General features: G+C 55.5%; 1 protein-coding gene across 1 annotated transcript in view; it reads right to left on the bottom strand.

Annotated features, from left to right (window-relative positions):
- NOTCH4 (notch receptor 4) overlaps nt 1–15,071 on the bottom strand; it is a 28,956-nt gene extending 13,885 nt beyond the window's left edge. The window contains exons 1-18 of the mRNA XM_056127852.1: nt 14,905–15,071; nt 14,066–14,147; nt 13,595–13,887; nt 11,191–11,538; nt 10,990–11,112; nt 10,657–10,893; nt 10,403–10,558; nt 9,384–9,578; nt 7,968–8,081; nt 6,404–6,517; nt 6,201–6,323; nt 4,473–4,632; nt 3,346–3,497; nt 2,962–3,114; nt 2,089–2,206; nt 1,814–1,901; nt 1,431–1,584; nt 457–641 (exon numbers count right to left, since the gene is read on the bottom strand). Coding sequence (XP_055983827.1) covers nt 457–641; nt 1,431–1,584; nt 1,814–1,901; nt 2,089–2,206; nt 2,962–3,114; nt 3,346–3,497; nt 4,473–4,632; nt 6,201–6,323; nt 6,404–6,517; nt 7,968–8,081; nt 9,384–9,578; nt 10,403–10,558; nt 10,657–10,893; nt 10,990–11,112; nt 11,191–11,538; nt 13,595–13,887; nt 14,066–14,147; nt 14,905–14,971 — 2,862 coding nt within the window. The 5' untranslated portion in view covers nt 14,972–15,071. The remainder of the gene's footprint in view (nt 1–456; nt 642–1,430; nt 1,585–1,813; nt 1,902–2,088; nt 2,207–2,961; nt 3,115–3,345; nt 3,498–4,472; nt 4,633–6,200; nt 6,324–6,403; nt 6,518–7,967; nt 8,082–9,383; nt 9,579–10,402; nt 10,559–10,656; nt 10,894–10,989; nt 11,113–11,190; nt 11,539–13,594; nt 13,888–14,065; nt 14,148–14,904) is intronic.
- Nucleotides 15,072–16,353: the final 1,282 nt, after the last annotated feature.

The following is a 16,353-nucleotide window of genomic DNA, read 5'->3' as shown; positions in this document are numbered from 1 at the left end:
GCTAAGGCTGAACTGCTAGAGGACCAGTGTGGGGACAGGATGAAAGGAGGATGATGTATGCAGTCACAGGCATGGATTGAGTTTGACTTGAAAGGCAGATGGGCAAGGACAGAATTGAGAATCTTTTTTTTTTTCCTTTTTGGGTCAAACCCCGCGATGCACAGGGGTTACTCCTGGCTCATGCACTTAGGAATAACTCCTGGTGGTCCTCGGGGGACCATATGGGATGCTGGAAGTTGAACCTGGGTCTGCCGCGTGCCAGGCAAATGCCCTATCCACTGTGATATTGCTCCAGCCTCGAGTTGAGAATCTTTTGGAGGTAAAACGGCATTGCTTGGTGGTTGGTTGAATGTGTGGGGTAAGGAAAAGGATAACCACTCCTTGTCTCCATGTGAGTGGGCTCCCACATCCAGCCTACCCTCGTCTCCCTCCACCCTCTCCTCTGGACCCAGTCACCTGGCAGAAATACCCATTGGGCTGCGCGACGCAGGTGGCCCCATGCTGGCAGGGCTTTGAGTCACATGGGTCCACCTTGTCCTGGCAAGCACTGCCTTGGAACCCCGGGGGGCAGTGGCAGAAATAGGAGGGGCCACTGTCCATGCAGAGGCCTCCATTCCGGCACAGGGATGAGACTTCTATGCCTAGAGAGAAAGACAAACAGGGATGGATAAACCTAAGTGGGGAGGAGTGGTCTGGTGGGTGCAGGGGCCCACTAACACTCTCAGGGCAGGCAGTGAAGCCCAAGGAGACAGTAGCTCTTGAGGTTAAAACATCAAGTTTCCCGTCCTGCTTGTTCTGCAGGAACGGGGAGAGACTCCTCCCCAGCTTATTGGAGAATTAACTGTGATTGTTTTCTTGTCCTACAAGAGGTGACAAGCCAGAAGGAACTCAAGGGATCAGGCCCACGGCTTACGGAATGGCCTCAGCCTGTGCCCAGAGCTCCGTGTCCTTTGACGTACTCTCGTGGGAGGTGTTTCCTGTCAGCTCCTGCTCATGTCCCAGCCCTGGGAGTTCCCACCTCAAACATTATTTGGATAGGGAGGATTAGGACTGCACAGAGGAGCCACATTAAGTGGGTGGGCTGTGCTGAAGGTGCCGGTTTGAGTGCCACCTCAGGTTGTGGAGTCAGGGGAGGGGAAGGGCCCCTCTGGCTGTGGAATCTGGTGGGGCAAGCAAGAGTTTCTCTCTGGTTGGGCTCAGTGTGTAGCCTGGGGTGTTGGCATGTGTGAACTGTGTTGGGATTGGAGCTCGGTTAGACCACCCCGATGTTGAGCTGTCGCATCAGTGATTTTGTTTGGTTTGAGCTGCTCTGACTTTCAGTTGGCTATTTTGACTGCTAGTTGTATGTGGCTGTCCTTCATGGGTTGGGGTGAACAGGGAGGGTACCCTTTGTCTCTTCCTCTCTTCCCAGACAGTTCTTGGATTAGTACCTTGACTCAGAGCGGCCTTCTGGCAGGAGGACAGCGGCCGGTCACAGAGGGGCCCGGCCCATCCCTGGAGGCACAGACACTTGAAGGAGGGTCCTGTCTGGAGGCAGCGGGAGTTGTGGGGACAGGGTTTCTGGGCACATAAGTCCATCAGAGTCTGGGAGTGGGAGAGAGCGTGAAGTAGGACAGAGCGTCAGATCCCCCGGCCCAGAGAGGATCCCGTCCCCCACTTTTCAAACTGGCTCCCCAGAGAGCAGGCTTCCGAAATCCTTTCAGTCATCACCCCCACCCAAATCTCACACTAGAGCTTGACTCCTCCATTTCCAAACCTTCGCTCACGAGCTCCTGCTCCTTCCCTCAGCACACCTGGCTCAGCGCCTCCTCACCTGGCAGCTGGCACCTGTGTAGCCAGGGGGACAGAGACAGCGGGGACCCCGAGGACCATCTTGACAAGTTGCCCCATTCCTGCAGGGACTGAATAAGACATAGACGGGGCACAGTAGGAGGAAGGTCTGAGAATGTGGTGGAGGACGGGGCATGTGGAGACGGGAGCTTGGCATTCAGGGCGTGGGGTCAGAGGGAGAGGATTCAGGGTGAGGAATGAGAGAAGGAGAGGCAGGTGGGAGGCCTGGGGCTCCCTGCCCGCCTCCAGGGATCTTACCTGTCTGCACAGCTGGGGTGGACTCTTCCCTCACAGCGCGGGCCCTGGAAGCCTGAGGCGCAGACGCAGGAGAAGGTGCTAGGCCTGTTCACACAGGTAGCCCCGTTGAGGCAGGGGGCTGGAGAGAGGAGGCTGTGAGGGATTGGGTTCCTCACCTGTAACCTTGCCTGTGACCGCAGTCACACAGCACACAGGGCTTACACGCCTCACAGTAATACACACACACACACACACACACACACACACACATATACACACACATACATGTATGTATATGTGTATATATGTGGGTGTTTGTATAATATAAAATATACATACATATATGTGTGTGTATATATATGTGAGTGTGTGTTTTGGACCATACCCAGTTGTGCTGCTCAAGACTTACTCCTTGCTCTGTGCTCAGGGATCACAACTGGTGGGGCTTATGGGGCTGTATGGGGTGCCAGGGATTGAACCCAGGTCACTGCATGCAAGGCAAGTACACTACCTGCTGTGCTATTACTCTGGCCCATCATTCACCTTTTTTTTTTTTTAAATTGCTGTGGGGACTCCTGGTGCTGTTTGGTGGATCACGTGGTGGCAGGGATAGAATCCAGGCCCTCACACACACAAGGCAAGTGCTCTACGTTTTCAGTCATATCCTCTGTTCCCAGCTAATCTTTTTGTTTTGTTTTGCCACCCTAGCTATGCTCAGGAATTACTTCCGGCTTTGTGCTCAGGGATCACTCCTGGCAGGATTCAGGGAATCATGTGGGGTACCCTGATAGAACTAGGGTCATAACCCCTGTATCTTTTTTTAATGGCATAAACACACCTTGACCAGTCCCCTGATTACCCCATGGCCTCGCCCCAGGACATGGGGCCACTCACCAGAGGCACAGTTGTCAGTGCTGGACTCGCAGTGGGCTCCAGTGTGGCTTGGAGGGCAGGTACAGGAGTAGCCCCCGGGGCTGGGGTTGCAGGTGCCACTGTTGAGACAGGGCTCTGAGTGACAAACTGTCACCTCCTCACTGCAGCTGGGGCCTGTGGGAAATGGGGGAGCTCTGGGAAAGGGAAGCCTCCTTTCCTTCCTGTCCTTTCCCTCCCTCTTCTTCCAAGCCCACCCCATTGTTCTTCCCTAACCCACCCCCTCACCACCTACTGTGCCCCTCAGCTGTGTCTAGTCCTGAAGCCCGAGACCCAGACCCTTGCCCACACCTGCCCTGCCCCCCCACTTGGCTGAGAGGGGCATTAGGGGGCTAGGGAGCGCCTCACCTGTGTAGCCTGCGGGGCACGTGCAGTTATAGCCAGAGTGCTGGGGGTGGCAGGTGCCCCCGTGGGCACAGGGCAGGGAGACACAGTCCCCCAGCTCCACCTCACATTCTGCTCCTGTCCAGCCCACATCACACACACAGGAGGAGCTAGTCCTAGAGAGAGGGGGTTTGGGGGTTATGTCTCCCCTCCTTGTCTTGGGTGGATCCCCATGACCTCTTCTTTTCCCCTGGTTTGTTTCTGGGCTACACCCAGCTGTGTTCAGGGCTTACTCCTGGCTCTGTGCTCAGGGATCACTTCTGGTGGGGCTCAGGGGACCCTATGGGGTACCGGGATGGAACCTGAGATGGGTGCTGTACTATCTCTCCAGTCCAATCTCTTTTTTTTTTCTTTTTCTTTTTGGGTTACATCCAGGGATGCTCAGGGGTTACTCCTGGCTTTGCACACAGGAATTATTCCTGGTGGTCAGCTCAGGGGACCATATGGGATTCTGGGAATCAAACGCGGGTCGGAAGCGTGCAAGGCAAATGCCCTACCCGCTGTACTATGGCTCCAGCACCACCCCAACCTCTATTTTTTGGCCATGAGACATGGGCTCCTTTAGTGATTTTGGGCTCAACTGGTTTTGTTTTTTGTTTTTGTTTTTTTGGCCACACCCAAAAACCAGTGCTCAGGGGCTACTCCTGGCTCTTGACTCAGGGACTCTTGGCTCACTCCCAGTAGTGCTCCGGAGATCATGTGGTTCCTGGGAGGAAACTCGGACCTCCTCATGCAAAGCATGTGCTTAGCCCATTGAGCTGCCCTTGGCCTTGCTCTCAGCTTTGCCCCTCATTCTCCCCACCCTGATTTTTCTCTAACTCTGCATGAAACAGTCTCTCCACATAGAACGTACCAGTGAATGATTGTCTAATGAATGGCAAAGTCATAGGAATTGGGGCTCTTTTTCCTGTTTTGTGCCAGCCCGCTGTACCCCTGTTGTTTATGAACTCTCCTCTCACTGAGCAGGGTCCACACTGAGTCCTTTCACTGACACTGCCCTCACAACTTGGCCATCTCTTCCCTTTCCCACAGACTTGTCCCTCTTGCAGCCCCCCTGCACCCCAGAATCCAGAGGGGAGATGAGACGTTACCCCTGGCAATGACCATGGAGGCAGGTGCAGTTGTCCTCAGCAGGGGCGCAGCCGGGACTCCCGTCAGGGCACATGCAGGGGACCTTGTCCTCTGGATCCTGGCATTTCTGCCAGGGCTGGCACAGGCTGGGGGCACACAGGGGAACCTCACAGAGATGACCTGGAATGGGAAGATCGGTCAGAGACAGAACAGAGTGTCTCCCTGCCCTTGACAGGGCCAAGCTGCCTCTCAGCTGGGCTTGCTGGTTTCCAGGCCCCTGTTCCCCTTTTGCCTCAGGACTCCCAGAATGATGCGGGGAGGGGTGCCCCCTTAACCTGACTTCCTACCACTGCTGCTCTCTCTCTTCCCCATCATACCCTGACGTTCTTTTAGGGGGTGAGTTGGGGAGGGCACTTCGCTTCCCTCTGTGCCTTTGAACACCCAATTATCTGCAATCAAGTCATACTGGTTGGGATTCTACTTCTGTTTTGTTTTGAGGCCATACCTGGAGATGCTCAGCAATTATTCCTGGCTCTGTGCTCATGGATCAGTTCTGGTGGTACTCAGGAGACCATATGGGATGTAGGGGATTGAACCTGGGTCGGCTGCATGCAAGGCATCACCTTGCCTGTTGTACCATCACTTTGGCCCCAAGTTGACATTCCACTCTTTTGAAGGCCTTCCAAATGGTACTCTGGGTGCTTGGGAGTCACTCCTGGTGATTCTTGGCCAAGCCACTGGCAATTCAATACAAGGGCTCAAGGATGTGGTGCTTCCCAGTCCCTGCAGTGCTGGGGAATCACTAGGGCCATTCAACAGTGCTCAGGGACCTTGAGGCCACACCCACGGGTACTGGGGTGGCCAGTTGGTGCTGGGAATCAAACTGGGGTCAGGCACATTCAACACACACATCCTTGCCTCTGTATTATCTCCCTGGCCCCAGAAATTCTATTTTAACAAGCTCCAATGCCAGAGAGATAGCACAACAGTTAAGGCACATGTCTTGCTTGTGGCCAACCTGAGTTTGAATCTGGCACCCCAGGTGATCCCCTGAGCCTACTAGAAGTGATGCCTGAGCACAGGGCCAGAAGTAAGTCCTGAGCACAGCCAGGTGTGGCTCCAAAACTAAAGGAAAAAGAAAATGCACACAAAAGAGATGTAGTTCAGGCATCATCACCTCTTCCTAGAGACTGTTCTGTCTCTCTCACCTCTCTGTTGGTCCTGGTACTCCTACGCATCTCTCAGGGCACCTCTCTGGGCCAAGAGATTTGCCTGACTCTGCCGTGAATTTTTTTTTTTTTCTTTTTAGGTCACACCCGGCCATGCACAGAGGTTACTCCTGGCTCTGCACTCAAGAATTACTCCTGGCGGTTCTCAGGGGACCATATGGGATGCTGGGAATCGAACCCAGGTTGGCCACATGCAAGGCCAACGCCCTACCCGCTGTGCTATTGCTCCAGCCCCCTCTGCCCTGAATTTAAAGTCACAAGTCTATCAATTTTGTGTCTGTGGCTGGCAGGGCTAAGTTAAGAAATGATGCAGGTGGCTTCCTTTTGAACTGTGGCCCCCACAGTTACACCCACCCTCCTCCCCATGTTTGTAGATTGTGTAGGTTTGTCACTGAATAACTTTAACGGGTTCATTCTCCTATTCTTACTCCCCAACCATCAAATGCCTTCCAAGGACCTCTACTCCACCCTGAATGGTCAGATAACCTGCCAGGGTTTCTCAGTGCCTCCCCTGCTCACCTGTGAGGCCGGAAGGGCAGAGGCAAAAGAAGGCTCCGGGGAGATTGTGGCAGCTGGCTCCTGGGGGACACGGACTGCTCTGACACTCGTCCACCTCTATTTGACAGCGTGGGCCTTCAAAGCCTGGCACAGGAGGGTGCTCAGAGATGTGCACAGAAGTTAACCCCCCCACCCCTGCCCCCCATATTTGAGCCCATGTGTACCTGGGAGACAGTCGCAGTGGAAGGATCCAGGCTGGTCCTGGCACTGCCCACCATTGGCACAGGGAGAACTCCCACACTCATTGATGTCCTCCTCACACCGGTTGCCAGTGAATCCTGGGGGCAAGGAGAGGGGGGATGGCGTAGGTCATATCTGTAATTTTCCTGTCCTGTTCTGTCCTTTCCTTTCCTTCTCTGTATGCAGTAAGAACTTTTTTTGGGGGGGGGTCACACCCGGAAATGCACAGAGGTTACTCCTGGCTCATGCAGTCAGGAATTACTCCTGGCAATGCCCGGGGGACCATATGGGATGCTGGGAATTGAATCCGGGTTAGCTGTGTGCAAGGCAAACGCTCTAACCACTCTGCTATCTCTCCAGCTCCTGAAGTAGGAACTTTATTACAAATTCCTGAGTGAGCTTTACGGGTGTTCTCTGAAGGAGTCAGGAAATTAAGAGTTAACATGCCTCTGCCCTGGGATGTGGCTCAGTGGCAAAGCTCATGACTCACATATATGAGAAATTGGTTTGAATTTCTATCCCTACAGAGAAATAAATAATATTGCTACATATTGCAATGGAGAGAATCTTTTCCAACGTTTGATTTGGGGTTTTGTATAAATGTATCATTTTATAACAAAAACAGTATTTTTTTTTTTTTTGCTTTTTGGGTCACACCCAGCGATGTTCAAGGGTTACTCCTGGCTCTGTGCTCAGGAGTTACTCCTGGCAGTGCTTTGGGGACCATATGGGATGCTGGGGCTCGAAGCTGGGTCAGCCACAGTCAAGGCAAATGCCCTACCTGCTGTATTATTGCTCCAGCCCCAAAATCACTAATTTGAGGGGCTTCTCAAATACGGTCTCTCAAACTTTCGGATATAACTGCAGTGTGATCGTCTAGATAAGGTAGAAGCAGGTGTGCGTAGTAAAATGGAAAGGACACTTTACCAGAAGCATCACTCTATGTCCTGGCCCTTCATTTGCCAGGAGAGCTGACTCTAGTGGGGTTCCCAGAGAAGACACCCAGGCAAGAATGGCCGCAGGAGAGGCTCAGCCACATGCCAGCTGTGAGACTATGGGCAAACCAACAGCTCCCACAGCTCCAGTGCCCTGTCTGTGAGAGGGGTTGTAACGGGGCGGCCTCATGGGTTAAATGGGGGCAGTGCCCCCTATATGAGCCAGTTGGCACGGAGTAAGTTTCAGTAAATGTACTGTTACTATGATCACAGCAGGAAGCTGGGGTGTCCCTTGATGGGGGAGCAGGAAGGCCTGGGGAGTTTTCTTTGGGCCCAAGGTGAGCAGTGCGAAGACCATGCTAGGACCCCAACATGCAGGGACAGATCAGAGGGAATCTGAGGGGCGCTGGAGAGGAGGGTGACTTGGGTGAAATAACAAGGTAGAGCTGGGGCCAGGGGAAGACTTGGACATGGTAGCAGAAGAGTTGGGGAGCTGTGAAGGAGAAATGGGGGCCGTGGCCAGGCTAATTTCAAGGGGACTGATTGATTGAGGGTCCCAGAATGTGGGGGCTTAGAGGCGTTGGGGCCAACCGTAAGGTGAGTTCGCACCCACCGGGCAGGCAGACGCACAGGAAACCATCGAGCAGGTCGTGGCAGTCGGCCTGGTTGAGGCAAGGCGCCGAGGCACACTCGTCCGTCTCCAGCTCGCACAGCTGTCCTTCCCGGCCTGAGGACACAGCGGGGGGGGGGGGGGGGGGGGGGGAAGAGGTGAGCACACCGTGCCAGCCTTGGCTGCCCGCGCTTCCGCCCAGGAGACCCGATCCTGCCCCTGGGGACTTGGTGCCCTTCAGGCGTCGGTCCCTGCCAGGTGCTGTGTGTTGAATGAGATAACCTGAGGCTTTGCTGCTCTGTGGTGCATGAGCCTGGGTGCGAGCCCCAGGGGAAAGTGACACTTGAACCTCAGTGTAGACTTACGTAAGTGACTAATGAACCTGAGGATCCCCCAGGGACTAATGAGATAAGTGGGGAGTGACACATTCCTCTTGTTCTAGCTGGCCCTATGCCAGGTAGATGGGCAGCCCCAGCAGCAGGCTGGAAGGACTTGGGCTGTTGTGGTCCTCTGCTGTTGCTCCTCTTTCTTTGAACTCATCCTCGTCTCCACTATCTACCCTGAACTGAAGCCAAATCAGTCGCTGGACCCCAGTGGTCTGAGCAGGAAGCTGAACTGGAAGCATTTGGGTATCTACAAGAATGGTTTTTGGGTTCCTGGACACCTTTATCAGCATTTTCCTGGGCTGCTATTTGCTTAGGAAGGTGATGTAGAGAGGTGATTAACATGCTTGAAGCCCTGGGAGACCTTGGACAAGTCATTTAACCTCTCTGCGTCTTGGCTTCTTCACTTGTGAAGTGAGCATAGTGGCTGCCTGGTTTCAAGGTTGGTGGAAAGATGAGGTAACGCACGTAAGATACTCAGACAGCACTTGGCACAAAGTAAACTATTATTTCTGGTTTCATTCAACTCCTTGATAATGACTCTATGACCTCCTTCCCCCCTTCCCTGGGGAGATATTTCTCCTTTAAAACTAGTGGGGAGAGAGGTAGGCGGAGCCTTACAGCCTTCCTTTCCTGTTGGACCAAGTTCAAATGCTGTGCAAGGCCCTCTGGGGGGTTGAAGGGTTTATTCTGAAAGGGGAGGGTTTCTGTGACTAGGAAGAATGTCAGGTTGGCATGCACAAGGCTGTAGTAAGAAAAGTTGGTTCACTGCTATTCTGCTCCCCCTTGAAGGCCCTCTGCGTGCAGTGAACCAGGTTGTGTCCGACAGCAACTATAAAATGAGTGCAGTTCCCTCGCCCTAGAATTGAACTGTAAATGGCCTCACTCCTATTTGGGGCAGAGTTTTCATCTGGGGTTAGGGAGAGGCAGGGAGAGTTCTTTGGAACTGACACAGTGACCTATGCTCTGGGGGAGCAGTGCCCAGTAGGTTCAGGATTAGTCCCCAGTCTCCATACAGGGCCCCAGCCAGCAGTACCTGGAGGACAGAGGCAGTGGAAGGTGGCGAGCAGGTCCAGGCAGGTGCTCCCTGGGCGGCAGGGCTGGGACAGGCACTCGTTGTGGTCAGCCTCGCAGCGGGAGCCCGTGTAGCCAGGGGGACAGAGACAGTCGAAGGAGCCGGGGGTGTTGAGGCAGGAGCCGCCGTGTTCGCAGGGACTGGGGCCCAGCTGGGCTGGAGGAGAAGAGTCATGAGCACACAGGGGCTGGGGGGAAGGGGAGGAGGACACACCACCAGGGAAGGCTGCTGTGGCAGCAAGAGCAAAGCAGGGTGGGCCATGTTGCAAGGTAGGGAAGGGCTGCAGGGGTCTGAGCGTGGGGCTGAGAAGACTTTGGCGGGGGGGAGCAATGCTGCACCAGGAAAAGTGCTTGTGTGAGTGTGTGTGTGTGTATGTGTGTGTGTATGTGCGTGTATGTGCGTTTGTATCACATTATATTGTTTTATGTGCACACCTAGCAATGCTTAGGAGCTACTCCCATTTGAAGGTCACTCCTTATGGTGCTCAAGAGACCATTTGGGTGCTGGAAATTGAACCTGGGCATCCTGTGTGAAAGCATCCCTACAACCTGCAGGGTCATCTCTCAGGCCTGGGTATTAGTATTTTTTCTTTTCTTCTTCTTGGGTTATAACCGGCATTGCACAGGGGTTACTCCTGGCACATGCACTCAGGAATTACTCCTGGCGGTGCTTGGGGGACCACATGGGATGCTGGGAATCGAACCTGGGTCGGCCGTGAGCAAGGCAAACGCCCTATCTGCTGTGCTATCGCTCCAGTCCCCCAGGTATTAGTATTTTTAATTTGAGAAGCAACTTGTCCATTTTTCTCTGCAGTGTAGGAACTGTCTGGGTGGAGGTGCTTACCTGGCGGTGCTCTGGGGCCATATAAGGGGCTGGGAATAGAATCAGATTTATGGCTGCAGCCGCAGGCTAGGCAAGAGCCGTAAGCTCTGTCCTATCTCTCAGGGTCCTTGGAGGGGCTTTGATGAGGGGCTCCTCACCCATCTGACACTCGTCCAGGTCCTGGTGGCAGGTGGGGCCCGAGTAGCCAGGTTGACACAAGCAGAGCGTGGAGCCCGTCAGGGGGTTGGTGCTGCACTGGGCGTCCCCGTGGCAGGGCTGGCTCAGACACATGTCCTCCATGTGGCACAGGAGGCCTGCAGGACAGGGTGGGGGGATGCAGGGGGTCACTTGAAGTTCCCGATCTCCTTCTGCTTCCTCCCCCCGCACTGCCCCTGGCTCCTTGGCCCCGCACCTGTGCGGCCAGGGGGGCAGAGACAGGAGAAGGAGCCCACGCGGTCGATGCAGGTGGAGCCAGGGGCGCAGGTGGCCGCTGCACAGTCGTCCAGGTTCTCGCCACAGTCGGAGCCTCCCCAGCCACTCACACACACACAGTGGAAGCTGCCAGCTGAGTTCTGGCAGGTCCCCCCGTTCCTGCAGCGCGGGGGACCCTGAGTGCCACATTCATCCACATCTTTAGAGCAGTCCATGCCTGCAGGGGTGAGGGAAGGGGACAACGACAGAGCTGGGGACCCTCCGAGGAGGGAGCCGGAGGCTGACTCTCACGGGCATCTCTGAAACAACTCACCTGTCCAGGCCTCTGGGCACAGGCAGGTGTAGGCACCCTGCCCATCCTGGCAAGTGCCCCCATTCTGACACTGGTGTTCAACACAGTCGTCTGGGTTCACCTCACAGTCCAGGCCGGTGAAACCTGACGGGGATGCAGGATTAGCCAGGGCGGGGACCTGGCCAGAGAGAGGGGCAGTGGGGAGGCCTAGGGAGCACGCACCGGGGGGACAGAAGCAGAGGTGGAAGGTGGAGTCTTTCTCAGGAACCAGCTGGCAGGTGCCTCCATTGAGACAGCCCCTGGCGGGGCAGGGCCCTGGGCGGAGCTCACAGGCTGGGCCCCCCTGCCCAGTGGGGCAGAGACACTGGAAGGAGCCCAGGGTGTTGTGGCAGGAGGTGCCTTTCGGGCAGGGCCCTGGGTCCCGGAAGCACTCGTTGACATCGTGTTCGCAGGCATGGCCCTCGAAGCCAGGTGGGCAATGGCACTGGATCTGGGGGTAGGTGGTCAGACACACCCCTCCGTTGACGCAGGGGTTGGCTGAGCAGAAGTCCCGAATCTGGCAGTGCTCACCTGGGGTGGAGAACAGAGTGGCCAGCAGTTTCAAGCCTGAATCCCTGCTCCTTGGGAGCCAGCCCAGCTCTCCCGCGGGTCTCTTGGTAGCATGTTCTTAGCTCCTTTCTTACCTCCCGGGGCTCCATCCTGTCTGCCCTCGCCTCAGTTTTGCCCTTCACTAGGAAAGTCTCCTCTGGGGTGGCCAGTTTTCTAGACTGGGAACAGGGATGTGTGTTGTTGGTGGAAGGGTTGCCACTTGGCTTTGCGGGGAGGCTCCTGGACTCAGGGTCAGGAGACACATGCCCAGCCGTGCGGGGGGTGGTGGCTGTGTGCAATGGGAGCTAAGTGACCACCTTTTCCTCTCAACAGAAATGAGGCGTGTGCATCAGCTCACATCAGGACCCAGAGAACTTAAGCACCTGCTTTTTTTTTTTGTATTTGTTTTTGGTTTTGGGATCTTACCCAGTTCAGTGCTCAGGAGTCCCTCCTAGAGGGAACTATGAGGTACCGGAAACTGACTTAGGGTCCTGCATGCAAACTATGTGCTCCAAGAGCTTAAAAAGCTCATGTGAGGGGCTGGAGAAATAGCACAGCGGGTAGGGCGTTTGCCTTGCACACAGCCGACCCGGGTTCAATTCCCAGCATCCCATATGGTCCCCTGAGCACTGCCAGGGGTAATTCCTGAGCACAGAGCCAGGGGTAACCCCTGTGCATCACCAGGTGTGACCCAAAAAGCAAAAAAAAAAAAGACCTGCTGGGGTTCCTTGTGGCCTTTCTCTCGGGGCCACTCAGCTCTCACCAGTGCCTCAGGGTGGCATGCCCTGTCCATCACAGGGGCTGCTCTCTTGTCCCAGGGCTGAACTCTCCCCTGGTGGGTCCCCATCCCTCTCTCTTGTTGGAAACCTGCTCCCCACAGCATACCTCCCTTGATGGCCATGCTCAGGATGCAAGGTTCTGGGGGTGTTCTTCACTGAATCTCTAGCTTCGCATTTGGGGCTTGGGGAGGCCTGGTAAGTGTCGGAGGGTGCACTGAGTGGATATGGCAGCAGCTAGTCCCCAGCTGCTTTGGGAATATTTTAGCTTTTGTTGTTGTTTGTCTGGGCTGGAGTGATAGCACAGTGGGTAGGATGTTTGCCTTGTACACAGCTACCAGGGCGACCCGGATTCGATTCCTTCACCTCTCTCGGAGAGCCCGGCAAGCTATTGAGAGTATCTCGCCCACACAGCAAAGCCTGGCAAGCTACCTGTGATGTATTCGATATGCCAAACACAGTAACAATGAGTCTCACAATGGAGACGTTACTGGGCCCGCTCGAGCAAATTGATGAACAATGGGAGGACAGTGACAGTGACGGTATTGTTTGTCTTGGAGGCACACCCTATGGTTCTTAGGACATACTCCTAGCTCTGCTCTCAGGGTCACTCCAGCAGGACTTGGGGACCTCTGAAGTGTGGGGTACAGAACCCGGGTCAGCTGTGTACAAGGTAGGTACCCTATTCACCATACCACCTCTCCATCCCCCAATTTCAGCATTGTTTTTAGGCCACACCCAGCGGTGTTCAGGTCTTACTCAGGGATCACTCCTGGCGGGCACCTTAGGACCATGTGGAATGTCAGGGATCGAAACTGGATTAACTGCATGCAAGGCAAGCATCCTATCTGCTGTACTACAGCTCTGGTCCCAATTTCAGCACTCTAAATATCAATACGGCCATACTGATGAATGTGTTTCGTGTGTGTGTGTGTGTGTGTGTGTGTGTGTGTGTGTGTGTGTGTATGGGAGGAGGTGAGGGTTGGGTGTGCTTAGGGGTTAGTCCTTGCTCTGTGCTCAGAGGTCACTCTAGTCGTTCTCTGGAACCACATGCAGTGCTGGAGACGATTAACCCCTGAACTATCTCTCCAGCCCCGTGAATGCCAATCTTGGGTGAATGGGTTTCCAAGAATCTGCTTGGTCATTCCCAAGGTCTCTGTCTTCCAAGGGCCTGATTGATGTCCCTCATCTCACCATTCCGACCTCCTGTCTCCAGCACAGTGCCTGCCTGTCCCCTGCTCCCCACCCTCACGGATGCTCACCTGTCCATCCTGGCAGGCAGGAGCAGTGAGGACGGCCCGAGGCCTGGATGTGGCAGCTGCCCATGTGGGAGCAGAAAGCGTGACAGGGGTCCTTGAGCGTGGACTGGCACCTGTCTCCAGTGAAGCCAGCGGGGCAAGAGCAGAAGAAGCCGGGGGCCCTGGAGGAGGGCGGGTGGGGTGACGCCGGCAGTGTGGGCAGCAGGGCTTGGCAGCTGCCCCCATTCTGACAGAGCTGGGCGTCCTGGCAGGGGTCAGCAAACTGGCACGTCTCCCCCAGAAAGCCCGGGGCACACCTGGGTCGGAGGAGGGAAGGAAGCTCTTAGTGAGGGCTGCTCTCTTCCTCTCCCTCAGTGTCTTTACCGTTTCTCTTCATCTCCTCCTCCTCCCTCTCTCTTACCTCCCCACCTCCCCACTTCCTGTTCTGCTGCCCCCCACTTCCTTCCCTATTTTCCACCCAACCCCGGCACTTACTGGCAGGTGTCTTGCCCCCGAGCTGGGCTCAGGCAGGTGCCTCCGTTGGCGCAGGGCTCTGGGGTGCCCCCGCACTGCAGCCCTGGGATGGAGATGAAGACATGGGATGGGTGTGGTGTCCCTACCTTTCGCTTTCCCCTGGGGTGCTCTGGGGTGTCCGCGCAGCCCCGCAGAGCCCTAACCATCACCCCAGAGTCCTGTTCCAGAGCCCATGTGGGCCAGGATCCGAGGCCCCTCAGTGAGTAAACCCCCCCCCCCCCCTTCCTGTTTATTCTCAGCCTCCCAAGTCCAGTCTCAGGCTCCATCCCTTGGAAGCGAGACAACAGGGATCAGGAGGGGGGCCGAGGGGACTCCAGGGACGTGAATGGCCAAGCCAGGGAAGGGATTTCCTCCCGGAAGGCCCCAGCAACCGAGTGTGTGTGGGGGGGTGGATGTGAATGGCTGGACTGGGAAAGGCACTTGCTAAGCCTTTGACCTTCCTCACGTCCACCTCCCGCCGTCCTCTCCTTCTTCCCAGGGCAGGTGAGCCTGTGCTTCTGTCTTTTCCCTCAAAGCATCTGCAAGAGCGCTGTGTTCCCTGGCTCTAGGGACAGAACGGAGCTGGGCACCCTCTCACCCATCCCCCCCAACAATCCCCACCCCTGGCACCAGGCCCAAGGCCTTGGGCTGGGCAGCTTTGCTGGCAGTGTCCTCCCTCCCTGTCCACGGACCCAGCGGGTGGGTGAGGAATGAGTTCCTCCCTCCAGTGTCACCTGCAAGCCTTCTCCGGCCTTGGCGCTCTGGCTCTCATCCACCAGGCATCCTCCAAAGAAAGCGGGGACCCCCCACCCACACCTCACCTCCAGCCTTGATGATGGAGAAACACAGCAGTAGTAGTGGAGGTGGCGACAGCGGAGGGGGCTGCATCCCAAAACTGCCCCGCCCAGGTGCCCCCCACCCTGCGCCCCGGAGGCTGGGACCCTCGAGGTCCTCTGCAGGCAGGAATCGCCTCCTTTGCTCCCACGGCCCCTTCCTCCTCCTTCTCTGCCTGCTGCAGCCTCACGTCTGAGTCGCTTCCTGAGTCACACAATGTCCTGGACACCCTAGTGATGGGGGCAGGAACTTTGGGGGGATGAGGGAGGGGCCTTCTGTTCCTGACAGCCCCAGGGAGGTGGGGGAAAAGTAGCAGAGCGGGTTGGAGGGCAGGTGCTAGGAGGAGGTGTTTGCTGGGAGAGACTTAAGAGGTGCAGGGGGGCAGCAAGGATCCTGGGGACCCTTAGGAGGAGTCTTTCATTATTTATTTATTTGGGGGGGCCACACTCGGCTCAGGATGTTAATCCTCGCTCTGTGCTGAGTAATTACCCTTGGTAGGACTTGGGGGAACCACATGGGGTGCCGGAGATTGAACCCAGGTTGGAATATATAAGCTCGTTACTGAAGACAGACAAACATCCCCTACAGTAGGTTCTGCAGTTTGTAGCGAACACAGCATTTGGGTAGGTTCTCAGCTTCTCTCTTTTTTCCTCTACTGCAGAAGTCTCTGGGATACAGGACTCAGGGTTGGGGGTAAACAGGTAAACAGTTAGAGCTTGGTGTATCAGAGCACCAGTCTTCCAAAAATATGGTCACAAGTTCAAGTCCGTGATGTCCCACATGCACCAATAGTCTGGCAGCTCTGCCGTTTGAGCCCTGTAGCTATGTTCTGCTGCCTGGGACCTTCGGTGCGGCAAGCAAGTTTTGACCACACCGCAACCAGGTGTGTGTAAGCCCTGTATGAAGGGGTGCAGCACCAGCAAGCACCGCAGCTGGGTTATTCAAGTGCCATGGCAGGGAGGTGTGATGCCTGGTGAGCACTCATGTGAGCACCACAACTAAAGGAAAGCAAAGCTTGGTAAGCCCAGTGGCTGAGGGTGCGAGCAGCACCGTCGGGTGTATGACCCTAGAGAAAACCACAGTTAAAGAGTGTGAGCACATATCCAGAGACATTCTGGACCTTGCGCCAGGCCAATTTCACCAGGGTGCCACCGAGGGAAGCAGGCATAGTCCTTCTATCTGCCCTATATGAATCCTGGTGGCTGCAAACCTCCAGAACCCAATAAAAAACCCAGGTCCATGAGACCAGAGACTGAAAACTCCAGGCCTCAAAGGATCAGGGATGAGACACTCCTTCCCATTTCCCCATCCCTTTGGTGTCCTGGCTGTCATGCCCACGAACTGCCTCTGGACGCCATTTAAGCACTTTGAAGTCCATGATCCAGTGGAGTTCATGCCCAATTCAATCAGCTAATCAGTGGCTGAATAAATAGCAG

This window comes from Sorex fumeus, unplaced genomic scaffold, assembly GCF_029834395.1.
Source record: "Sorex fumeus unplaced genomic scaffold, SorFum_2.1 ptg000063l, whole genome shotgun sequence".
NCBI classification, from domain to species: Eukaryota; Metazoa; Chordata; class Mammalia; order Eulipotyphla; family Soricidae; genus Sorex; species Sorex fumeus.
Note: the sequence above shows the minus strand (reverse complement) of the source record. Positions and strands in the feature narration are given on the sequence as shown.